The 26,935-nt window shown below is 41.5% G+C and overlaps 2 protein-coding genes across 2 annotated transcripts; one reads left to right on the plus strand and one right to left on the minus strand.

Moving 5' to 3' along the window:
• Positions 1 to 1,222: 1,222 nt before the first annotated feature.
• On the plus strand, positions 1,223 to 3,638 carry TSTD3 (thiosulfate sulfurtransferase like domain containing 3). Its single transcript, XM_065632647.1, has 4 exons — positions 1,223 to 1,316; positions 1,472 to 1,642; positions 1,864 to 2,023; positions 3,326 to 3,638. Exons 1-4 carry the CDS (start codon positions 1,223 to 1,225, stop codon positions 3,387 to 3,389), a joined length of 489 nt encoding a protein of 162 aa, XP_065488719.1. The 3' UTR covers positions 3,390 to 3,638.
• Positions 3,639 to 6,078: 2,440 nt separating this feature from the next.
• Positions 6,079 to 25,798, minus strand: CCNC (cyclin C). Its single transcript, XM_065632543.1, has 12 exons — positions 25,692 to 25,798; positions 25,084 to 25,190; positions 21,318 to 21,402; positions 21,006 to 21,075; positions 19,510 to 19,561; positions 16,674 to 16,729; positions 15,504 to 15,539; positions 13,668 to 13,759; positions 12,876 to 12,943; positions 12,512 to 12,591; positions 8,478 to 8,596; positions 6,079 to 7,838 (listed from the first exon to the last, which is right to left on the minus strand). Exons 1-12 carry the CDS (start codon positions 25,721 to 25,723, stop codon positions 7,784 to 7,786), a joined length of 852 nt encoding a protein of 283 aa, XP_065488615.1. The 5' UTR covers positions 25,724 to 25,798; the 3' UTR covers positions 6,079 to 7,783.
• Positions 25,799 to 26,935: the final 1,137 nt, after the last annotated feature.

Raw genomic sequence — 26,935 nt, forward strand, 5'->3', positions numbered from 1 at the left:
GGTTTGTGAACCATTTCTTTGATCAACAAAGACTTCACTCACATGAGAAGATGAGGATAAAGAATGTGCAAGGGTAAATGCAGCTGGGTAACCAGCTGGAAAATGGCTCTCACACTCATCCTCAGAGGTGCCTGGGCAGAAATGGAAAGAGAGAGAGTCCCAAGAGGTGAAATGAAGAAAGCTGCCGAGGCAGGGTTGAGTGAGTGCTGGAAGACGGTGCTATGAACATGAGAAAATTGAATGTGCTGCTTTCCACCCTTTCACCGTCTGGGGTTTTTCCTTGCTTGATCTCCTCTGACTTCAAATTCTCGGTCTCTCACAAGATGGCTGGTGGATCATTCCTATTTCTGCAAGCAAGCTAGTGTGTTCTCGCTTTGTGTGTAAATATGTATCATCCAGGGCCAAAACTGAAAATTAATTTATAAAAATGCAGCTTCATGTGAATATGCATTTCATATGACAAGTATCCTGATGCTCCACATTGCATGCTTTATGGTACTTATATACACAATAAATGGAGAGTAGCTGTAGTCGTTCCTTTACTACAGATAAAATCTACAGTAATTTATACTTCAAAAGATAATTTCTAGGAGTAGTGTACTGTAGAGTACCTTGTTGAAAATGGAAACCATACAAAACTTTGCCTGATCTATAGATATACTTTTTCAAAGAGATTTTTGCAAATGCTTGTAAAGGAGGCCATATGGAAGGGCTGGCAGAAGGGCAGCTAGTGAACCGGTTATATGTGCCAGGTTCAATTTGTCACACTTTACTGAGAAATATTTTGTTCTCATTTTGAAAAAGAAAACTCTCATTGGTGAAGATTAAACAGACCCCCTCAAAATGCATGTTTTACAAAGAGGGAAGATCCGGCGCACCTGCCTTTAAAGACTGGAACCCTTGCTGTGTAGTATATGTACAAAAGTACGTAGTAAATGCAGAGTACTGATTTAAAGCAGCACGGCGGACCTTCATTTTTCCACTTAAAATATGCGTTGGCCATCAGTCCTGGGGGCGGGATGACCGACAGGAATTACTTTGAGCGGGTTTGGCATCAAAATTCCTCCCCCCTGTTCAATCTCCACGCTTCTCTCTACCCCAGCCTGGCCACCCCGGCGGTGTTTCCGAAGCGCCTGGGCGGGCCGGGAGCAGGCGGTGCCGCCCGGGGAGCCGTCTCCTCCCCGCCGGCGGGGGCGGCCCGCAGGCGGCGGGGGCGGCCGCGATGTTCGGAGCCGGGCTGCTGGGGGCCGGGGGCCGGGGCTGCTGGCGGGCCCTGCGGGCGGCCCGCGGCGGCTGGTGGCGGGCGGCAGCGCCTGGTAAAGCGTGTGGCGGAGGGGTGGCGGGGTGGGGTTTGCTGGCGCCCGGGGGGAGGCCGGTGTGAGTGTGTTAAACGTGACTGGGGTCCGTGCCTTCCCGGAGGGGCCCGGGGAGCGGGGCTGCTCCGGGCTGACGGGCTGCGCCCCTGTGGCAGGTGCCGGGGCGGCGGGGGCCGCCAGCCGCGGGCTCTGCGCCGGCGGGGCGCCCGGCGTCTCCTACCCGGAGCTCAAAGACTTGAAGAAGGCCAACGTCCTCCACATAGACGTGCGGGAAAGGTGGGAGATCGACAGGTTTGGGAGAATCCCAGCGTCCATCAACATACCGCGTAAGTTATTATATTAACATTGGGTGCTCCCCTTGGCTCTGGACAAGCGGCAGTGACTGAGCACAGAGGAGCTGTGCTAGACAGCTGCTGGTGTGCTGTGAGGCTAAACGTTTCCTCCAGAGGAACTGGAAGCCTTACAGTATCATCCTCTCTGTGGATGGAGAGTAAATGAGATTTTTTTTTTCTTTCTTTTTTTTTTTTTTTTTTTTTGTATTTGCCAGTGGGTGAATTGGTGGAAGCCCTGCAAATGGACCCAGCGGACTTCAAGAAGCAGTACAACCAAAATATGCCAGCCAAGTCGGACCCTGTGGTTTTCTCCTGCTTGGCAGGAACAAGAAGTAAACAAGCACTCAATTTTGCTACGTCCTTGGGTTTCAGCAGGTGAGCTGCTCTGTGTAAGGGTGGGGTTAATGTGGCTTCCCCTGATGAAGCAGAACTCTTACTCAGCTTCTTGTGGGCAAGGATAAGCATTTAAATGTAGAATACAAACAAAACGACTGGTATTTAAGTTAGATACCTCCTTGTGCCTCCACTGAACCTTGGGAGACACCATTCGGTGTGCCAGTAAAGTGAGGTGTGTGGCCCTGTGAAACAGCCCCTCAGCAGCTCTGCGTCTGCTGCAGGTGACACAATCTGTCTGCTGCAGGACCACGCTGCCACTGAGGGGTTCTTCTGCCTCTTGGGGCTCCCTCGCTGAGACGTCGCTTTCTTCTACGGCTTCAGTAGCACTAGTCCTGACATGCAGGATGATTGGGAAGGTGGAGAGCTGCTCGCTTTGCTTGAAATACAATCTTAAATAGTTTATGAAACCACACCCTTTGTTAAATGGCAGTTCTACCGGCACAGTTCACTGTTGACAAAGTACGCCTTCACTTCCAATAAAGCATTGGAGTAAAGCAGTGAAAGGCAATAGCTAAAATGACAGAGAGATTGATAGACTGAAAGCAAAAGCAGCGTTTGGGTGGCAGTATTGTTACACCTGTGCCAGAAGGTGCTTTGCTGGCTCGAAGGCTGCAGATAGAATTTTTTAAATTGGTTGTTTGCTCATATTTTCACTGAACTGCAATTAATGAACTGGAATATCCCTGCTGATTCTAGTCAAAAGTATGGAACTATGTTCTTGTTTTATAAATATATTGTTTTAATAAGTGCAAAATATCCCCCGTTACCTGTTTTTCACGCTGCCTAATTGAAGGAGTCAGTATTGTGTGGTGTGTTTTCCGGAGTTTAGTTTTGTGCAGGTTTCTGTCAGATCTATATAGCATGTAGGTTTGCAAGGAAGTAAAGATCAGTGTGCTGTGTTTATTTGATAACACCTGAAGTATTGGACATAATAACATGTAAATGTCCCACTGCAGTGTTCTTCTTTTTAAAAGAAGATGTAGCCAACTGTTTTAATTGATCCGGCTGCTGCTACTTGCTTGATGTTTGATCTCCAGCATTGTGTAATTTGGAAGAAAACAGTTACAGAACACACTGCATGGAAGCAGGCAGTATTAGAGTACAAGCAGTGTCAATCTGAACTGCTCATTGAAGCTAGGCACAAGTGTATTTGATTTCAGAGAATTTGTTTGCTTTTTTCCCTCTGATTTTTTTTTTCTTTTGGGTTTTTTGCCACGTCCTTTTAGAAACTTTTTTCAAGAAGAGTCTTTCTTAGTATTGTATCTTCTGCATATTTTCCAGAGTTCTGCAATATGCAGGTGGCTTTGAGGACTGGGTAAAACATGAACCTCCAGAGAAAAAATGAAGATGACTACCCCAAGTCTTGCCCCATTAAGGCTTGAGCATGGTTTGTAGATTCTAACATTCAGATTGTGTGCACTCCACTTCCAGAATACAGCCCACTCCTGTTTTCTTGTGTAAAGGGACATTTATCTCCAAATAGCCATGCATATCAACTGCTTGGTTTAAATTATATCCAAAGACTATATGATGCGAACAGAGGATGTTAAATTTGTTCAGCCTTTACTTTGGGCTGGTTTTTGGTGAAAGTATAATATGGGAACAGAGCCTAAGTGCTTATTATGTTTACTAAGATTTTTGTATGACTTAGTTTATGGCTGTTTAAACTAATGATGATGGTACAAATAAAATCACCCTTTCCCAAATAACTGTGTTGGATAGTTTGTTTAGAGTAGTTAAACTACAGATATTCTTATGGAATTGGGGTAAATGTCCTAAATAAAGATTGATTATACTTAATCTGTAGCTGGAGTTTTAAAATATTTGCTGTGTTATCAAAGAATACGAGTACAAATTTTTAGGTTTGTACTATATGATTGTAAGGCCAAAACTTCACTACTGGTCAGATAATACAAAGGGAAACTGGCCTGTTGAAAATGTTTGTGATTCCTTACTTTAAAAGTAAATCCATTTTTATATACAGATCTGCTTCTGAGTACAAAATGCTATAGCGTTCAGTGAGCAGTTTCTGTTCACTCAGCAGCTCAGTATGGAGTGAAAACTTGCCTATATTTGAAGTTATTACAGAGATGTAATTATTTTAGGGTGGAAAATTTGAGGTGTACAAGGAAGTTACTGAACTCCCTTCCTTATGTACATTAATTTGCATGTCTTAAACTTTAAAAAACAAACCAACCCATCCCATCCTCAGCTATACATTTCCGTAGTCATAACTTTAAGTAGATTTTAGTTGGTTGGTTTTTAATGCTGTTAGCAGTTAGAGGAGCAAAGGTGAACTGCTTTGGCCTCTAAACAATGTAAGTCCTAGCACAGAAGTTCAGGACTCTGCAAAATGTCTGGAAAAAGGAATGAAAATTTCTGGTTCTGCTCTAATCAGTATTGCAGGCAACGTTCACTTGTCCTGCAGCTCTTCCATTCTGACAGTGCAGCCTGTATGGTGAGAAGAGGAACTAAAAATATGTACTCTCTCAGGTTTAGACAACAGAGAAGAAAAAGTAACTAATCTTACTAGGATTTTATTTCTACTAAGTCCCCCAGTCTCTCTGCAGTCATTTGTTTCTAGAGGAGAACTTCTGTGGTTGGCACAGCCAGTGGCGTTAGCTGGGCTGCCCTGACAGTGAGAAATTACAGGGGTTTCTGTTCTCTCCTCTTGGCTAACAGAGACCCTGTAGCAATAGCTGTCATAATAATGAGTAATGAATGCTACATTAAAGTTTGTTTGGTACATTTAAAACTACGTAGACACAAAAAACAAACAACAAACAATTCATTGGGGCACACCAAGATCTGTTGAGCTCATTATTTTGTTTGGCAGCAACTGTGGTAATAAACATCTGAGGAAGAGCATAAAGCACGATAAGCACATACTGATAACAGTCGCCAGATTCTCATTTACAACTCTGAGTGCTTTGATTCTTCCTTCAGACTTTGCATGTCTTGGTATATTTGGGTATTTGTAAGTTTTCAGCACAAACTCCCTGCAGTCACCACGGGCTGCACTGGGTTTAACAACGTGTTGTGAGAAGTCTTTTTCTTTTTTGCTTCTCAACTTGCCATGTATTGTTTTCATCGGATGCTCCTGCTTTTTTTGTTAGAAATGAACAGGTGTCACCTCATCAGCCTTCACACCATTCATTACTTTTCTAGATCTCTGCTAGCAATCTTTTCTGAACTGAAAAGTTGTGGACTTCTTTTGGTTTTTTTTTAAACTGGAAAGCCACTGTATACCTCTTTTTTATTTTCATTAGCTTTTATTAGTCTTGGTAGCTTTTTGCAAGGTGTTTCTCAAACTATTTGTAGCTTGTCAAAGTTGGTGAGCCTTTCTGTGTCTTCCTCTGTTTCTTCCTCATGTAGATATAACTTTTCAAATTATGCTTTTTGACTTAAATAACTTCTCTGATCCACTTCAGTTTGCTGTCTTCTACATTTTCCCTCAAGTCTTTTTAGCACAGGTAGCCTGTGTTTGCATTGACACTCCACTGTCACCTTTAACCATATAATCTGTGAAGACTTTCAGCTACCTCTCTTTCAATGAGATACCTCATTATTATGCATTTCTCTCCTTTGAAATGAAGCACAGTAAAGGTGATTTTTTTCCTGTTTGGCTGGTAGCAGAGCTTTCTTTTTATAACTGTCATCACTGAATCCAGTTCCCTTGATTGCACTTTATGGCCTTTCACTGTTTACACTGGATTCAGAACTGGTAAATCTATCCTCACCTCCCCAGTAAAGAAATGTTGTAAGATACTTCTATTTACCATCAAGAAGTGCCTGATATTTTAGCCCTAAGGTTTAGGTCACATAAGTAGTTTAAGTGTGAAGTCTGCAAAGGCTCTTGAGCAGCAAGAAAACTTTTAATCACTCCAGCCAGAATTCTTCATCAATAGTATGAAATCCCTCATTTCAAAACATTAGCTTTCTTAGCAGATTACATGGTATATGTGAGAAGACTGATGTTTACCTAAAGAACAATTCCTGTTTAAGAACTCCACGCAGTGGTCAAGTTGCATTGATTTATTTCTACTCCCCCAAGTCCACATTACAAATAGCACACTTTTACCTTCAAGAAACAAAGGCAAATAGCCAAATTCCACTTCATCAATTAAGTGTCTATAAAAGGTATGGATCAAATGGCAAGAAAAGTATCAAGGACCAAAATTTATATATTTTCTATCTCACCGAAGTGGTTTGGGAATTGTTTACCTCATGTTTTATGAAAATAACCTGAACAGAAATAAATGCTAGTAGCCTAACAGGCTACATACAAACACACTTCAGTTACATTTCACTGAATGACTAGCCAATTACAAAGACAGGTATTTGCAAAAGCAGGTTTTTTTTAAGGGGACAGTTTTTTGAACCAAGACACATCATAGAGCAAGAGTTTCAACTTCCCCCCAACATCTCAGACAAGCGAAATGTGTTGCTTCAAGGAAAAAAAAATAACCAAACAAACAAAACAACAACAAAAAAACCCCACACAACTATATTCTTGCACTTTATCATTCAATTTTTATACTTGGGCAATTCAGCATTATCATTCAAACTGAAGCTGTACAGAACTTAATTAGAAACAAAGTTATCTAAAAATCAAGAAGTCCGAATTAGGCCAATTCCTGACTTAGTGGGATATCTGCCTGAGTAAGGAACACAGGATATGGCCTTCTGTTTAAAGGAATCTCATTTTCTCCAGCACATAGTTAACCAAGGAATCCCATTTCAGTTATTTTTAAAGAGTTACTCCTAATATCACAATTAAAGTCAGCCAGCATGAAGTCCACCAAAAGCTTGATCCTCTTAAATAAACTCTCTAATGAACCACAGAAATTCACACTAACAGTGAAGGCAGACTAAGTGTATCTCTTTTGTACAAAAAAAATCCACCATAAAAAACCAGCAATCATATCCAGATTTGTACTTGATCATGAAATATCTCAATTGTACTATAAAGTACGTTTCCTTGCAAAAAAAATCATAATATGGTGGGTTTTTTTAATTCCTAACACTTGAAATGTTTAAGAAAACTGCAGAATCACTATACATATTGCACTTCTCTGTTAAGCTGGGCTACTACGCTTCATGGCAAGAACAACCAAATACTTCTACTGAGTAAAACAGCATTTTTCTAATCCAAAAAAAGGAACTGAATTTGTTTCCTGCAGCTTTCATTTAAACTGTAACAATATTCCTTCCAGGCTCTTCTAGGCTTTGTTTCTGAAAAATTGCTGTGTTACTTGTTATAGAATCCATATTTATTTTTAAAAACATCGATAAAACTCAAGGTAATGAATAGATTTAACGTTCAGTGCACCATCTTCCTTCAGTTACAAACAAAATGAAGACAACACAAGTCATTAATACAGTTACACTTAGGCTTCAGGTTACTGTTGCTTTTTAAAAACAGTTCACTTCAATGGCAAGTTACAATTTTCTCAAAGCAAACAAAACCAATAATGAACTATTTGTTTTGAGTGGATAGTGTTAATCTTTTGCAGCTTGATTCCTTACACTGAAAAATCTTAGTACATTTGCTCCAGCGTCAGAGAAAATGATGCGGTTTTAGAGAAAAAGCTTTCAAAATGCTTGACACAAACAAGCTATTTAGTCTTCAAGTTCTTTGTCAAAGATGTTACTAAAACCTGTCCATTTCATGAACACAGGAAAGATCCCAGGATGTCTTGAGTCAAAGTGGTCCATAAAGAAATTCTTTGGAATGTCTTAAGATTGGCTATAACTAGAGTTCTGGCTACCATTTGGACCCTGTTCTCCTTCACTGTTTGGAAAAAACAAAACACACATCTTCAAAAAGAAGCATCACATTTCTTTTTTTTTTTTTTACTAAAATACAGTATTCTGAAAGTAGTATAAACCTTCTGAAGGAAATACTTTGACATACAGACAAGTACGTTAAGATATTCTGATTAGTTTCATAAAAATGCAAATGTTATTCTCAGCACGCATAAATAATTTCAGTGTATTTATTTGAATAATAATTTCAATATATCCCCATGCAGCTGCCTGCTGAATCTACTTCTGAAGTCAACATTTCAAAGTTCACGTTACATAAGCCTGTGCACAGGAATTTGCATGTGCAGATTCCCAACAGTGATATTTAATCACAGTAATTAAATACGACATCAAGCAGGCTGGGCTCCAAGGAATCTGGCCCAGCCACGGAGCCTCACACCGTGGTTCCTTACATTTGCTAAGCTGCATTGATCACATTCTGATCACGTTAACGCTCTCCATAAAACAATGAAAGTTCTGCTGCCCACCAAATCAGACTGGGCATTTGCAACAGAAAGGTCTGCACTGTAAAAACATACACTATACCTCAAATGAAACATTTACTCATTACTAAGATAGTCGTCCAGTTTTTCCATATGCAATGTGTGTTAAGGAAGTACAATACCTGTTTGGAGGTGGTTTTGGTTTAGGCATTTTACTAAGAATAGTAGCCATCTCTTTCCTCTCATCAAAGTTCTTCCACTGCTCATACAGCTTCAGAATAACCCTGATTATTTCTAAAATCTGATTAGAAAGAAAAAGAGATCCTAAGGTCAGACACAACAGGGATTTTATCTTTGTCATGGTCAGTTTACATGTGTAATTAATTAAACATGCCCCAAACTAAAATGAAGCAGCACAGAGCTGTCTCACATTTTATCTGGTCTGGCAATCAACCATTTCTACAATTAGCTTTTTGACTTAATTGTGAATGGAAGCCTGAACAGAATACTTTCCTTCTCATTCAACTGTATATACCACTTCTCCTCCCCTGCAAGCTAAATAGCTTTTTATTTATTTACTTGCAACTACTGCCACAGTTTATAACTCTGCTACTGGGAAAATAGGGACACCTGGCAGCATGACTGCAGCTGGATGACCATGGATTACCAATACAGTAACTGATTATTATCAATGTTCTATACACATCAGAGGCACAGTGTAGGAGAAAAAAAACCCACAAAACAAACACTAAACATTGGTCTGAATTCTTTCTTTCCAAGAAATAAAGAGCCAAGGTGTGTGTAAATACTTCTTCTTATATTCTTAAATGTTCTTACTGTATTCTTACATACATATAAGTATTGTTGAACTTTCATATTTCACTTCTGGAAGCATAAGCATTCTCTACCAGCTTGGACATTTTCTATCTACTGCACCTCAACTACCTGAATTTCCTATTAAATTTCAAGTACAATATTCTATATAGAAGGTAGATAATGTTTGGTTCATAATTTGCTTTATGGTTCTCTAAATTAATAAAGTTTGAGTGACTTTGACTAAGTGCTAGAACAATATATATCCTTGAAACAAAAGTCATAGCTGGCTCAGAGATCCATGGTGTTAATGTGAAAAAAAAAAACAAACCAAGCTTAGACTGTCTCATTGGCATGAGAACCAAGACATGTAAACATTCAAACATGTTCAGTATCAAGCTTATGGTAACCTTATCTGTCAAATATAGGTTGGTTTTCCCTGCAAAGGTGATGGAACAACTTATCCTTGGTGCCATCTCAAGGCATATCAAGGATAAGAGGGTCATCAGGGGCAGTCAACATGGCTTCACCAAGGGGAAGTCGTGCTTGACCAACTTCATAGCCTTTTATGAAGACATAATGAGGTGGATAGATGATGGCAAAGCAGTGGATGTGGTCTATCTTGATTTCAGGAAAGCATTTGACACAGTCTCCCACAGCATCCTCACAGCTAAACTGAGGTCACAGCTAAACTGAGGAAGTGTGGACTGGACAATCGGGTAGTGAGGTGGACTGTGAACTGGCTGAAGGAAAGAAGCCAGAGAGTTGTGGTCAATGGGGCAGAGACTAGTTGGAGGCCCGTATCTAGTGGAGTGCCTCAAGGGTCAGTACTGGGACCAGCACTATTCAATATATTCATCAATGACTTGGATGAGGGAATAGAGTGCACTGTCAGCAAGTTTGCTGATGACACCAAGCTGGGGGGAGTGGCTGACACACCAGAGGGCTGTGCTGCCATCCAGCAAGATCTGGACAGGCTGGAGAGTTGGGCGGGGAAAAATTTAATGAAATACAACAAGGGCAAGTGTAGAGTCTTGCACCTGGGCAGGAACAACCCCAGGTTCCAGTATAAGTTGGGGAACGACCTGTTAGAGAGCAGTGTAGGGGAAAGGGACCTGGGGGTCCTGGTGGACAGCAGGATGACCATGAGCCAGCACTGTGCCCTTGCGGCCAAGAAGGCCAATGGCATCCTGGGGTGGATTAGAAGTGGGGTGCTTAGTAGGTCGAGAGAGGTTCTCCTCCACCTCTACTCTGCCCTGGTGGGATGTCCTGGTTTTGTTAAAAACAAGTTTCGCTTTTAGTGAATTTCCCTGTCAGCTAAAGTCTTCTGACTAACTGCAGTTTTCCTGAAAGTTAGGTACATGTTTTGGTAGACATAGCAATGGAATGCAAGGTCATTGATAATGATGCATCCCGCGAGATGTGCAGGCAGGAGGTGAACTGTGACTTGACCACCTAAAGTATTCCATCCCATTCATGCCATACTTCATATAAAAGTGGGGGGATCATGAGGATCTTGTCCCTTTTCCTTATGGCCGACATTGGGAGAGGACCTTGCAAGTTGTCCCTGCAAACTGAGGCCTAGTGACAGACTGAATCCAGCTCCGCTTGGCTGCAGAGTCCAGTCCGGGACTTCGGGTGCTGGCTCCACACCTGCCAGAGCAGTTGCCGGGACTTTCAAGATCGGTTTTGTATATTTTGTATTATTTTCTCTATTTCTATTAGTAGCATTAGTAAAACATTTTAAATTTTTTCCAACTCTCTTCTCTCTGTCCTTCTTTCCCTCCCAATCGCCTGTCCTTAGTGGGAAGGGGGAAGAGGGAGGGGCTGAATGGAAAAGCAGGGGGAGAAGAGGTTAACAATACACCTGCCATGGTTTTATTGTCACCCCGCAATCAAACCACGACATGGGACCACATCTGGAATAGTGTCCAGTTCTGGGCCCCTCAGTTCAAGGAGGACAGGGAACTGCTGGAGAGAGTCCAGCGCAGGGCAACAAGGATGATTCAGGCAGTGGAGCATCCCCCTTATGAGGAAAGGCTGAGGGAGCTGGGGCTCTTTGGCTTGGAGGAGACTGAGGGGTGACCCCATTAATGTTTATAAATATGTACAGGGTGAGTGTCATGAGGATGGAGCCAGGCTCTTCTCAGTGACAACCAATGATAGGACAAGGGGTAATGGGTTCAAGCTGGAACACAAGAGGTTCCACTTAAATTTGAGAAGAAACTTCTTCACAGTGAGGGTGACAGAACACTGGAACAGGCTGCCCAGGGAGGTTGTGGAGTCTCCTTCTCTGGAGACATTCAAAACCTGCCTGGACACCTTCCTGTGTAACCTCATCTAGGTGTGCCTGCTCCAGTGGGGGGATTGGACTAGATGATCTTTCGAAGTCCCTTCCAATCCCTAACATTCTGTGATTCTGTGGTTCTCCTCTGCTGACAATTTATCATCACCCTGCTTTTACATGCATGACAGAATAATTCATAGAGCTCTTGATGCAGCATAGCATCCACCCCATGCTTAAATTTGAAGATAAATCCTGGAACACAAGCACAATGCCAGGATATCATCAGTGGGATAAAGGGCAATATCAACGGCACAGAGGGCAATGGTACATCTCATCCACAATATGCTATTTAATTGCAGACACTCCATTTCAAAAAAGAATGAAAAATATGTGCAGAATGAAACAGTAGGATAAGGCGTACGAGTACTAGTTTGGTTTGCTTGCTGAAGGTAAAAAAAGTTTAAAGAAGTCAACCTAAACAATAAAAGGAACTAGTGAAGATGAAGAACATTACTGGTATGAGAACAACTCTACCCTGCACCTGATAAATTTATGAAGGGCATTATTTGACATAAAATTTGCAATAGCGGGAAACTCAATCTTGGCATCCCCCTATTCACTGAAGACACAGTCCTGGTCATCCTGAAAGTGTGAAGAATGTTTTACACTCTGCTATACTACATACATTTATAGGGAGAAAATGAGAACAGTATGTAAGCGTGATGCTGAAGGCGAATCAGAAAAATCACATGCACTAGAATTTAAACATCAAACTTGTGCTGGCAATCTTGAATGAAGAAAAACACTGGGCATTATTTTTCTGGAAAAAAATGACAAGGGTATTGGTTTTGTATTTCCATCTGAAAAATGGCAACATCAGCAACACTTTGCTGTTATGCAATGGTTCTCTCTTGACTTTCAGAGCAGGGTGATAAGCAAATGACCCGACATTGCCTTCCTCCCCTAGAGATCTACCTAATTCCAGCAGCGCCCAACATATGATCACTGAATGAAGTTCAAATCAGTACTGCAGACATGTAAGACAGTAGTTTTATAACCATGGCTACCATATCCAGTCAGTCTGTTAACAGGTGGCAGGAATTAAAAACAGAATACCTTTTCCATATCGACAGATAGCTCAGCAAACCATTGCCTTGCATCCTTCTGCTGGACAACACAGGCCACGTGTAGGCAAGCTGCAAAGACCAGGTGACACGGATACTGACCAAAGATCCACTCGTGATACAGTTAGAAACATTCTAATTTTTTATAAACACTCTAGAGTTCAACAGAGGAAACGCGGGGTTAATTATCTGGTTTTTCTTCAAGACTTCTTAAGTTGCAAGGCTACACTGTCACTACTGTAAGAAACACAAACTGAGGCAGATTATGGGGGCACTCTACAGAATGCTTGTTGATGGGACAGCACACAGAATATATCCATTTAAATATGACAAGAGATATTACTTGTGTTACTTACCTAGAGCTATCATGAAAGGAGGGTACAGCAGACAAAGATCAGTTCTATATGTGTCATTCACTATCCTCCTGTGCAAAAAAAGAACTTGTAAGTATCATCCTATTCACCTTTAGATTATATGTCTTCAGAAACTGCTGTCAGTTTATAAATATGTTGTGAGTTTCCCAGATGACAGAAGCAGTGAGGCTGCAGCACAAAACAGCAAGGGAAGAGATCTCTTCCCTTGTAAAAATCTCTTAAAGCCTTTAATTTTTTTCTTTGTAGTCACAGCAGAAGTTTATTTGAAGCACTATTATAGTACCATAAATGTATTTCTGCAAAGTGTGTTGATGTATAACATAAAATAATCATCCCTGTTTCACAAGTAAAAGCAAGCATAAAAGTAGTATTTTTACTGTCTTTCTGTATTTGAGAAAGTTCCAAGAATGGGAATTCCGCTAACACAGCTAAAATCCCCTATATACTGCTTCTACCTTCTGTGAGAAGACACAACAGAAAGCCGACACTGACAGATTACCTCCAGATTACCTCTACTCATAGTCACCATTCAGTGGTGTCAAAAGCTGTCCTATTAGAGCTAGTCTAAAAATCCGACCACTGCAAAGTAAAATCATTACAAGGTCAAAGACAGAATCAGCTAAGTCAGGGACATACACCTGCACAGGTTAACTAGGGCACCCTTTGTGTTCAAATGCGGCTAAGCCTGCTTTTGCTTAATCACCCTTAAAGCACAACTGTTAAACACTTGCTTTCTTGCTGAAAGGAGGCACTACTGTTAATCATCACCATTACCATGCAAGAGGTAGCAGCATGTCTTCTTGGCCCATATCTTGCACATACTGGAGCAAAGGTCTATAAGGATGATATACTATCAAACAGCAGTCCTAGGAAAAATGTCAATGGGATAAAAGTTAGATTACAATGCAGAATGCATTGTCAGGTCATATTAAAACCATTTGGTTTACAAGTCAATTACTAATTTTTTTTTTAAAGTAGCATTCTGACACCTAACCCTGCTCTAATGAGGGCAGTGCTCTCCCTAGAATACCATTACATAGCATGGTTGCCAGTCTGTCAATGTCCTTCCCCTAAGAGACAGCGAAAGCCCCATCTGCAGCACACTGAAACCTCATTTGCTTACAAACCCATAATTCCCACTTGGAAATACAAAGCACTGCCAGAAAACAGTCTGTCACTAAGTACCATACATGGAAAGCATGCCAAAATAATTGACACTCGTTTGGAAAGAAAGAAAAGATAAAAATCCACTGCTCCTCTTTTTAGGCCCAGGTTCGTGTAAACAAGAAGGAACAACCCTTTCACTGAAAGCAGCTGTGTGGATACCACAGGGAAAATCCGCATTAAGTTACATATGCTGAACACCGAAGTGAGACACAGTTATTATACATACAATATATTGCATAGCATATTGGAAAAACAATCCCCAAAATGTAACTTCTTGTAAACACAGTTACTTGTGATAAAACTCCTGTATACAAAACTCAAGACTTACTGTCACATATAGCAGAGGTTATCAAGGACTATATCTAAACAGGATACCTAAAAAGGGGTTATAACTGTAGGCACAAAGAAAAACTTTGATCTGACCTCCTCTGTGTCCTGTTTCCAAAACATATCCTTTCTCAGTCAGCTCCTGCCCAGCTCTCCAGACTCCTCTCTGGTTTCTCTCTCCTTTTCTCCACACCTGAGCAGAACTACTCCAGCACAGGGAGCTCAGTGCCTAACCCATCCCAGTCCAACCGATACGCAGGAATTAGGCACCATTTCACCTAAGCACCCTGGGCTGCATCCTTTCAGCTGCCCTAGAAAACACAGCAATGGGACAGCAATCCTTACGAAAAGCGGGTAAAGCTCCTTTCTTTGAGGGTGCCTGGAAGAAAAGGTCACGTTGTGCTCCTTTCACCCAAAAGCTCAAGAATTACAGGACCAGCTCAGAAAATGGGAGGCCCTAAATTCAGCTTCTTCCTCACAGGATTCAAACCCACATCTCACTTCCTAGAAGATTACTCTAATTATCAAGTTAGAGACTTGCCTGAGGGGGATACTACCCACACCTTCTGCTGGAGCTGTAAAGTATATATACAGCTCCAGGTTCTTCCAGGCCAGAAGAGAGCATAGAAAGAATACAATGCTTCATGCTCTTGACTGGCCATTCACCTGGGGAAAAAAAGGATACTGATATCCTAGCCTCTGCATCAGGACTTAGATATAGTTACATTTCTTTTAAAAACAGAATCAGTTCTGGAAACAGAACTTCTGCTTTACCCTTCCCAACAGGGCTCTAACCACTAGGACACAGAGCCACACACACTCCTGTCCCCACCACTCCAGCACTCTGCCCTCTTTCTGTTCAGAAGTCCAGCTTGAGTGCGAGGGGCGAGAATGCCTTGGCTCAGCCTGGATGACAGCACAGTAATAATGGCACTCTGCTGAAAACGTAAATATTAGACCTGCAGGGACATCATTCTAAAATTGGGGGGGAGGGGGGAAGACAGCACAATGCAGATTTCATAGCACAAAATTCAAAATATTCTTCATCAGTAAAAAATAAACTGAAGCAACTGGGAAAAAAAAAAAAAAAGGCAAATTACCAAAAATCCCACCTACCATTAATTCTAAGAGATAGAATTCACATTCTAGTATCTGCAAAGAAGTAAAATCACGGTTAAAGAGCAGCACGTTTCAGACAGCACAAAGAATTAACTGGTATCCAGTTTAACATCATTAATGCACAGGAATTCTCACCACATATTTCCAACAGTCCTAAATACATTTCATCTGAAACTATGCCACTAGCCAAAAATCAAACTATTATTAGGCATTGCTTTACCACCACTATAACTGTAGAATGAGAGCCTTTTCATCAGGCCACTAACATGTCAAATGGCCTTTTAAAGTCTTTTCAGATTTCAATTTCTTATGAAATATTCTGTCCAACTGTAGCAATTAAATCAGCTCTCTTTTTCCAGAGATAGTGACTTATTAGTGATATCAAGGAAAAGACTGGACTGCTTTGGCTACAGGAAAGCAGTACTCCAAAAGGTATTTCCATTTGCCTTTATCTGTAAAACAGCAGTGCAGTTTTATTCCAAGATCTTAATATATCAGAATATAAAATATCTATTTCGCTTTCTAGATTGAGTGAAAAGCAAACCAACAAAAAAATAGGATTTGTCACAGTCGATCTAAAAATAATTACAGCTGTTTAACTTCCAAAATACTACAGCACAGGTTAAAACTGGTTTCAAGAAAAACTACAAAATTTATCAGCATTGTGACTGAGAATGCCTTGAAAACCACTAGTAAATCTAAATTTTAAATAATAAATAAAAATTATTTTTCAAAACCCATTACATTTTACAGGCAAAAATAAAACTGCTTTCTGTAAGCCAACTGCTCCTGTGTGCAAGCTTGGAAGCATCCCAGGTGCAAGGGCTATTTACCTTCCCTGGGGCAATGTATTTGTCAACAGGAACATTCAACAGAAGCTAAATCTCTTTTATCATCATACTATATAAAAATTACTATTTCAGCCACCCAGTCATGTCACTTCTCTTTATAGTATTCCTGTCAACAATTTAAGGAAATGAGGTTACAGAAGATAAAATATTTTTAGAAATAATTTTCCCAATAACCTACCCAAAACTAATTATTATCAACCTGGCATATGAGTATGAAAATATTTCTTCCTTGGAATTTAAAATACAGGATTTCCTGCTAACAATTATTTGCCTTTTAATTTATTTGCTTAAGTTGTATTTCAAACAGCACACTTACATGGTTCATCCTATAAGGAAACTCCTTCGGAAAGGCATACGAAAACCTAGTTTTCACTAAAGAGAAATCAGTATGTTAAAAAATTATGTAATTAATCCTTTTACTTATTTCCTTTTCTATTAATTCATCTGTATACAGCTCTTCATTCAGCAGCACAAGTGCTTACAATACAAAAGGTTTGTATTTGAAAGAGAAAAGTTATAAGATTTAAGATCCAGAAAGGGAAAGAGAAATACACCTGAAACCCAGATTTGCACAGGTGCTCAGCCACCTGCCTGCTACTTTGTGCACTACTAAATCTTCTGGTTAACCAACACCTACCTCATGGGCACCTAACTTTCCACAAGTTATCATTCACAGAGCTATCTACTGACCAACGTCACTCCAAATTTGGTGATATCTACAGGATCTCAGTTCCAACACTAAATGGAATTTTTATGTGGGATTTTTTACATAGGCTTGATCCTTCTACTTGCAAGATTTCAAACCATCTAATGAAGTATTAGAAAAGCAAGGGCAAGGTGAGGGAGCTCAGCCAAGAGTTCTCATACATCCACAATGTAGATTTTGGATACGCAAAAAACAGGCTCAAATTCAAAGCAATAAGTCAATTCACCACACCATAGATCAATGTCCTGGGCACTGGATTATCAGACATTCAAGGATGTTTCTCTCCTTGAGACAGACACCTAAGCATCTGCTTAGGCATATATGATCCAAGACACTTGCCTCCAAGAGAATGTTCAAATATATCCTCAGTTTTCTAGCTTATGATGATCCCTGATTTAGATACCTAATTATCCTCATGTGTTTTACAAGAACAGGTACCAATAGTGCACTGTTCAGAATTACGTTAAGGTGCAAAACCAGAGTAATCTCACATTAGAATGCTGAGCAAAGGAGAACTTAAGTACACTTGAGGATGTGGATTTGAGATTTGTAGAACTGAAACATTTTTAAATCTATTTTAAGTCCCTGCTCTTCAAGGAAAACAGGTAATATTTAACATCCTGAAAGTGGGCAATATTCCTTACATTAATGACAGATAGTATATGATGAATTGAAACTACTTCCAGAAAATCAGTATGCCATTCACTTTGATGAAAAGATAGTGTCAATCCTCCAGCCTAAAGACTTCAACATTTAGACCTATGGTGGACTTTGCTAGAAAATTTGCTGTAGGACAATAAGACTAGGCTATTGGTTGGAAATTTTATTGATTTCAAGAAACAGAAGAATGAATAAAAAAGGTTTCTCAAGAAGCATGGAAACTGCAGAGACATTGTAAAAAAATAAACCACTTTGAGGGAAAAGATAGGGAAATAAAACATTTTTCCCACAAAGCAAGCTGCAGAGACAACCATATGGAGTTGTCCTTTTAGTGAGCTGTGGAAAGAGAGCAATAAGCTTTTGAAGAGGTTGCCAGAAACCAACCTGAGATTATCTTTCTTTCAAAGGAATCACGTGTTACTACGTCTCTGTCTCTACCTAACTGAAAGCAAACAGACCTTTTCAACCCACCACTACACTAGTCACCCCTTTTGTTAGCTTTTTTTTCCTTTGTCTCGTCTCATCTTTTTTCACCTTTTGTATGAAGACCTCAAAAAAAATTGCTGTGTGCTACTGAAGCAGCTCTGGTAAAGGAAGACCAGGTAGAATAAAAGACAAACACTGGGAGAAAACCTGTTGCTTTCAGTCTCCACTTCCATGAAATGTAGAGTACTTATCAGGGCAAGCAAGGTTTCTAGGTCTGAAGAAGAACTGTGGGGGGAAATCTGTGAGATTCTGAGACCTGAGATTTTCAGGAACAGCACAGCCTAGGACTAGAAGCCCAAGTAAAATCAGCTACTGCATATTTACCAAAATCCATTGAACCTTCTCACTGATGCATCAAAACTGCCACATAGATCTGTGCTTTGAGATGCTAATGATGTAAAAATAGCAACTCTCACTGCTCAGTCCACTACTGGTCTTGGTCACGCTGGCACTGAAGATGCATTTGTCTTCCTGGTGGTGGAACTGTCATACGGCCAGCCCCACGGACTGATATCCTCACTGCATGTGGAGGCTACAGATGCAGCCAGTCACCTGTCCCCTCAACAGCTAAAATGGATTTTGAAAGCAGTGACCTACATTTCAAGAAGCACAGCCAGGAATTGCCTACTGAGAGCAGCTGGACCTTCTGGGTCAAATTATAGCATTCAGCTGAGGAAGCCACCACTTTCAGACTTTGACAGATGAGATGTAAGTTACAAAAACTGGGAGATATTAGGCAAGTGGGAGAGATAATTAAGTAACTACAGTGCCATTTTATTGAACTTATCTGTGAACAATATATAGGTTATAAAATGTATTTTTAGGAATAAATATCATGTGCACAGACTAATTTTATGATGAGGGGGAAGGATTTTAAAAAATTAGAAGGTATACAGCCTACCAAAATTCTGAACATGGGTACTTCCATGGAGCCATACCTTTTATAAAACAGACAAATAAAACTCTCAATTTCAAGTTCTATCTTTGAGTAGTCCAGAATTCAATTTACTACTCAAGACTATTTATAAACCTCAATAGTTTAATGTTATTACTTTTATTTATGCTTGGCATAAGTTCCAAAACCAAAACTAATACAGAAAGGACCCCTCTGTTTCACATTTGGAAACGGAAGGTATTTATTCTAAATGGCTTTAACTGGCTCCTAGCAGTCAACAAGCAAGCACCCCCATGACTTGATAGAAAGCTACCTTATAAAAACAAGCAAACAAACAAACAAAAAAAGTCTGATCTCCCTATAGAGATACGTAACTACACTATAATGAAAATCACTGATACTTACATACAGAAGTAGCAGCAGAAATCAACCTTGTATTTGAAACGACACCAAATTCCTGAAGAAAAAGAATGATAAATGAGGTGAACCACCTGAAATACCGTATACTCACACTGTTATCAAATTAAAATAACACCTTCTTACTAAGCTGGGCTTCTTTAAGCAGTATTTTTTTCCCCACCCCTTTTTTTTTTTTAATTTTCTTAAGGTGAACAGTGTAAACTCTTACGTAAAGAGTTTTTTCATTGATTAGTTACTTTATTGTTTGAGTTGTGAGGTATAGTAAACATTTACAAAAGGTACTAAAGCCACAAAAGCTCAGCTGGCTAACACTCTACATATAAAACAGACAAGAGAGCTTCAAGGTCTGCTGGTTTTCCTTAACCCACTTGGAGAGAAAATTGCCTTTAGAAACCTGTCACTAACCACCTTTTTTTATTGTTTCCATGAAGCCTTAGCTCCTCTGCTGACATAGTGAGCAAGCTGAAAATTTTCTGTATGTAGTGTTCTTTCAGAGAAGTGCATAACTGAATCACTGCTGCTATAGCTGCCTTCTAAAGGTGCAGAAGATTTAGCTTAAGGAAGGCTGCATGGACTTCTAGTATTTGTTGCAAAATATATGGTAAATCTGTATATATACACTCTATGTCTGTACTTTCTTAAAGACTTAATTAATAGGCTGATAAAAAAAATACTGTCTCCAATACTCTGAGCTTTTCTCCTTTCCTTCATCTCTTCCAAACAGTGAAATGCGTCATGGTATTTGCACTGACAACAGTCTTAAGTGGCAGACACTGGTTTAATAGGACTGCTTCAACCATCCACTAGGTATTTGAGTTCCTCCTGGAAAATTCCTTGTTCTCAAACAGCTGAAAAACCTCCTGCATTACAGAGGACTAAGAGCAGCACCCAGCTGATGCCAACTCTCGGCCACATTCAAAGTGGACTTTTAATGGTGGAGGCACAAAGCCGGTTCCCACCACTATCCCTAATGGGTCAGACCTTATGGTAATTTCTCAAAGACAGTGTATGAGCTACAATATACTTTCAATTCAAGTAATGAAGTGTGGTAAACTCTGAGGATCCCTCACTATGTGAAAGGGAAAAGGATAATTAGGAAAAAATTTCAAATTATGTTTTAAAGTTTGAGTAAACATAAATAAGGAAAAACACACCAGAAAGGAGACAGTGTTTAAGATATAGGGTATGTAAACACGTAAACACTGTATCACAGTGAAACAGCCATTTAAAACACTCTCCCCAATTTTCAGAGGCCCTTCAGGGTTAGTAATTCAGACAAAATTGTAAAAGATCAAATACTAAATAACATGTTTGAAGGCCTTCTCTGTCTCCTTTTCTTAAATGCTATAGAAATCTATACAAAAAAGAGAAGGTTTCAACCCCCAAAGCATGAAGAATGACAAAAAATTTAAAAGTCCTAAATGTTTTCTCTCTCTCATACATCACATAATTTTACATTAAAAAATTGTAATACTTCATACCTCTACTTTGGATGCCAAAAACACACACGTAGGAGCCATTAATACTGGATCTATACTTTTTAGGGAATATCTGAAATGTTATAACAAAATTATAATATGTTGTTTCATACACGTAGAACGATTAATCTATTAAGAGCACCACACCTCCTTTTGAAAAAGCAAAGCTTAAGTTAACTTTATTAGCATAAAAGCTTTACACCATCCAGAAAACAAAAGTGGCACTGTTTTTAATACAGAACTGCATTTAAAAGGGCTACCAAAATGTGCCTAGCAAATGTTTTATTCTTGTACCATCATAGTAAACAGTCCTACCTGGCATAGAATCTCTTGAAGTAGACTGTAGCAGTGGCAATAACTTGTTGTCTTAATTTAAGATGTTCACCTAAAGCCTGGATAACTTAAAAAAAATGAACAAAAGCTTGAGTTGAGTTTTACAACAATTTGACACCAAATAGTACAGGATCTCAAAACATGACTAGCGCTGGGGATTCTAAAGAGCAGCAGCACAGTCTTCTCCCTCAGTTCAGAAATGTGGCTCTGGTGAGACAACATGTCACCGTAAACCTACAGACCTGCAGATGAAGAAGCAGCACTGCATCCTGAAGCTTGTGCACGCCTTCAAAAAGGGAAATGTAACTTGACTTCATTGTGTACAAGGTATGACCTTTAAGAAGATGACAACACAAATCTCAAAAGGGTAAAGCTTGGGTGTTCCATTTCAGAGCAAAACAAATTCAATCACTTAAAATATAAGTCCATGGCTTTTCAGTGCCATGCAAAACGTATGGGGTTTTTTTTTCAAACAACTGAAGCTGCCAACACAAACATGGTCATTAAATTTGGCAGAGGCAGCAGGTGTTAAAAAAATGACATATTTAGTCTAGGGAGAGGGGGTGGGAGACCAGAGGATGCAGTCAGCTGCTCCATCACGGTGGTCCTCTGCCAGTTGGCCAAGAAACAACCCTGGTGTCATCTGTGCAGGTAGCTCTTGTTTGGCCTCCCAGGCAAAGGAAAGGTGCCAAGCAAATTAGATGTATCAAGCTGGGATTAAGAGCAGGGGTTGGATATAGAGAATGGCACAGTGAAACATAAGGTTGTTACTTGTTATTTTTCCTATACTTCTTTGCGGACATTATCCTGAGCAAGGCTCGGCTGTGTTAAGACTCCTTCTTCTTTTTTCCCCTCCTTCACCAGAAATGTCCAAACCAAAAATTTAAAATACACTTAAGTATCTATTTAAAATATGTACAGCAAGATCAGGACAATGACCACTGATGGGAAAAGCAAACAATTCCGTTATCAGTCATTGCTAAATTATTAATGTCTACTGATGTACACAAGTCCAGATTTTTTCCCCATGCTCTTACCCCTTAGGAACAGTCAGGGTAGACCTTGCTCTCACTTTTAATGACCATCACAGCATTTGAAAACAAGCAAGTATCAAGGGTGCTGTTGGCTAGACAAGGGCTGAATGTAGGAGAAAAGGAAAAAAACACCCTGAACAGCACTGATGATGGGCAACTTATTTTTTCTTTTACAGGAAAAGGTAACTAATTTGTCACCCACTATGATTACCTAAACCAACATTAAAACCCTGTCCGCGTCATATCATTCTTTTACTAAACAGAAGAATGCCAAATTGGGACTAACTTGCCAGTGACCGTAGGGCAAGCAATGCTGCCAGAAAGGAGGTTAAGCCCAGTATGCAATGTCTGGACAAATATTAAAATATTTATTAGCATATCTTGAGAGATTTGAAAGGATTTTTCCCTTCGATTTGACCATGGGGCTACAAAGCTGTCCTCCTACTAGGGCATCAGAAAAATTCAAATATCAAGCTGAACAGAATTCTCCAAATATGTTTCTCACTCCCATGGGATTTTAAGGAACGGTTAGGCCATCTGCTGTCAGAGAAAAATCAAGTGTGGTTTAGGGAAAAAAAATGGACAAGAGCCTAGAGAGACTTAATGAAATGGAAGCTTGTATATGCTGGGAAAAATTCCAATACTTGAAATTAATTTTTTTTTATTTTCAAATAAACTGTTGGATTATTTATTCCCTTATGTTTACAAAATAAGTGGTTTCAGTGGTTTTCATTAAATAAAAATTGTTTTAAATCTGAATATCTTGAGTAGCTTGTAACACAAACGTTACAGCTTCTGCCCTAAACCAGAAAGGGAAATCAATTAACATGCTTTTCAACCAAAAACTCTTAAGACTTGGTGATCCAAAGAGATAAATCAACATCGATTCCCTTTTTTGAACTATTTAAGAAGATGACAGTTTTCCTTCTCTACAGTATGAACATTCTGAGTAGTTGCACGTGGCCATACAATCAAGTTGATAATTTCCACTGAGGAGGCAGCAGGAAACTGCCTCTTTCCAGGCAATTTTTTGGTTGCTCTAGGGAACAACCATCTCCTGGGCAGGCACGTGCTGAAGGCGACAAGCCGTGACCAACACTCATATGGCCACCCCGGTAATGGAGGAGGTGTGAGAGAAGAGGGGGAGGCTCTATAAACCCAAAGCAGGGCCCCTATTCAGAGGCAGGTGATGATACAACACAGATCAAAGGCTTGACCATGGCAAGCTCTGCCTGACCTCCCACCAGCACAGAGCAACCCCTGACTGTCCTCCCCTCTCTGCTACAGGAGGGGTGAAAGCCCAGCACCACCATTTTCTCCAGGGCAGGCTGTGATCGTAGGCACACAAGGGAGACACTGGTAGAGCTCTTCTCCAGCTGCCGCAGGTCACAGTCTCTGCCTTCGGGGGAGGCAAGGAGCGTGGAGGAAAAGGAGCCTGAGAACCAAACTGACATCACCTTGTCTACTTTGTAAACCTTTGTTTACTCAAGAAAAACACTGAAGTGAAACATTTTTAAAAGCATAGTTCATAATTCAAATTAATACTCATGAAAAATACCACAGAAATACAGTTTTAGAAATATCAGTACCCCATTTTGTCTTTTTGCAATTACAAAGCTATGACACTTAGTTTTAATCTCAAAGAATTCCAGGAATTGACTGAATAGGTAAATCATTGCTAGCTTGATTTTCTGGTGCTGTATAAGCAATAACGCAAATGTATCCACAGCAGTCAGATTTGCAGCACACACAAGTATTATAAAAACAGCCAGGCTAAGAGAGAAGCTGGGATAAGTGTCTTTCACAGACATCATTCCAGCACTGACATAAGATCTTCCAGTGGCTTTGGAAAAGTCACTTCTCTGTCTCAAATCCAGCCAGATAGCTGAAAAAATTGGCATTCTGTGCTTTAAAGGACTGCTGTGAAAAATATTGAAAGAGCTGCCTGCAAACAAATTACTGCTTAGCAATATTCTTTGCTCAGGGAGATTTTTTAAAAATGCTGAACAATTGTACAGAAAAGAGTTTAAGTGCCTGTGTAATCTGATATGCTCCAGTGAGGCCATTCACATGGTTAAATGCTTTGCAGGATCAAGTAAGTCTCAGATAACTTCACAGACAAGCCCCAAACTCTTTGGGAGAACAGGCTGCCTGCCAACAGCTCTCAGAAACTTCTAGACAATTTAAGAGCCACCCAGTGCTGGGGAAATCAGTCACAAGGCAAGACACAGGCTGTAGTGCAAGTTTCAAAGAATGTAACTGAACATAAATAACAAGCTTACAAGTTTCTCTATTCAGTAGGACTGCACAAATCTGCTAAAATACTTACCACAGCCCAAAAGCCCATCAAAAGCCCAGTTTGAGTATTAATGCTTGACATTGAGCCTTTAACATGCTAGCTTAGCAGCTTCTGCTTGCTTCTCCTCCCTTATGTTTTCGGTAAGAACCTCTTGAAAATAAGAAAATGTACTATGTTGTGTCCCATTGCAGCTTAAAACATTATATATGCAGCTAATTTGCCCGTAAATTCTCCTACAATTGTGTTAACACAACTAACAAATGAAAAATGTTATTGATATTCCACTTCTTTGTTAAAATAGGTTGTGAAAGTATATGTAATATCACAATGAAAACATCATGTTCTCTAAGCAATTCAAACTGGCATTTAAACACATACAGATTTTATGGCAGAAATAAAAATAAAATAGTTTTACCATTAGTAAAAAATATCTGTAGTTTCCAATATTCTTCTTCAGTCAGAAACTTCAAGTCTTTCTGGCGCTCCTTCAGTAGATCTTGTTTATCCAAAATCCATTGTAAACTGAAAGAAGGGAAAATATTTTCAGCAACTCTTTGTCAACATTATACCGAGTGACTCCTGTACAGGCTACAGGGTCAGAGCGAGAGGGCCGGTGACCTTTACCCGAGCCACAGGCACCTCTCAAGCAGATGCTGGCGAGGCTTACGTTATATTTAGCACATTATGGGGACCCATTTAAACGCTGAGGGCTGGGGATAAACAGACCCCACCCCGGGGACTGCAACCGCCTGCACTCGATGGCTCGGGCCGAGGCCGCTCCCCCGGGGCGCCCCGCACCCCGGCAGCCCCGGCGGAGCGAGGCCGGCGGCGGCAGCCGAGGCGGCTCCGGCCGCTCTCGCACTCCAGCCCGGCTCCCGCCGGGGCTCCGCGGTGCGCAGGCCCCAGCGCCGCGGCGCTCCCCTCGCCCCCGCCGGGCCTCCCCACAGCGCCCCGGCCCGCCCGGGCAATGAATGGACGAAGCGCGACGGCGGCCCCGCAGCCCCCCCGCCCCGCGGCACCCACTAGTGCGAGCTCTGCCAGAAGTTCCCGGCCATGGGGAGGAGAGAGGAGGAGAGGGGAGGAGGCGCCCGGGCCCGCGATGCCCCGTCCCCGCCGCGCCAGCGCCGCCGCCCCCGCGCCGGCAGCAGGAAGCAGGCGCCCGCCGCGCCCGCCGCCGCCAGCGCCGGCCGGCAACACGCGGCCCTGCGAACGCGTTCCCCCGCGCACGGGTTCCGCCCGCCCCCGGCGGCGCCGTGGTGCGGCCGTGCTGCCGCGTCCTCGCAGCCCTTTGCCCGGCCATCCGCGGCGGCGGCCGGGTCTGAGGCACCGTGTGCGGGCAGCAAGCGCGGAACTTGCCGCGGGGCGATGGAGCCGCTGGGGATCCCGGTGTCTTCGCGAGGCGTGCCCGGGCGGTGCTCGCCCGACTCGCGGGGACACGGCCGGTCTGGGCTGGAAGGGGCCTTCAAACACCACGCAGTCCAACCCCCCTGCCGTGGGCAGAGATGTCTTTCACTAGACCAGGTTGCTCAGAGCCCCATCCAACCTGGCCTTGGACGCTTCCAGGGATGGGGCATCCACAGCTTCTCTGGGCAGCCTGTTCCAGTGCCTCACCACCCTCATCATAAAAAAAAACTTTTCCTTATTTCCAGTCTCAACCTGCCCTCTTTCAGTGTAAAACCACTTGCTGTCTAAATTCGGTGCCAGTCTGCTCCCAGAAAGGTCCCAATTTGGACCACAGACCAGTGGTCCCAATAAGACCACTTACTTGTCTTGCACTGTCTCCAGCTCACCTGAACTTCCCTATACCTTACCCATTCCCAAAGTTTCAGAGCTCAGCTTGCTTCATGCTAGAATTTTTCTCATTGGAGAAATGCCTCGGGGTAATTGTTTTAACAGGAAAAACCTGGGCCTTAATCCTTTGCAGCTTTCCTTGTATGCTCCTTCCTGTGCTGGCAGACAAAATGCTCACAGCTCTCAACTTCTGAGTGGGACCTGAGATGCATTCATCCATGTCCTGCTGGGAAAGGTGCATCAAGGCAGGAGAGGTAGGTCCCCATTCCTGCACTGCCGGGGAAATTCAGCGCTCCCGTCAGGGTGAGCAGGGAGGGAGGGATGGTGCCTCCATCTCTTCTAGCAGCACTGTCTCTAGGGAAAGTACGCCTGAGTTTTGCAGTGAGATCAGTAAAAAAGGATGTATTTTAAAAGCCTGCAGAAGTCTATCTGGATACCAGCCGTTTTCAGGGCTCAGTGTGGGCAGGAATGGGAAG

Source organism: Caloenas nicobarica, chromosome 3 (assembly GCF_036013445.1).
Source record: "Caloenas nicobarica isolate bCalNic1 chromosome 3, bCalNic1.hap1, whole genome shotgun sequence".
NCBI classification, from domain to species: Eukaryota; Metazoa; Chordata; class Aves; order Columbiformes; family Columbidae; genus Caloenas; species Caloenas nicobarica.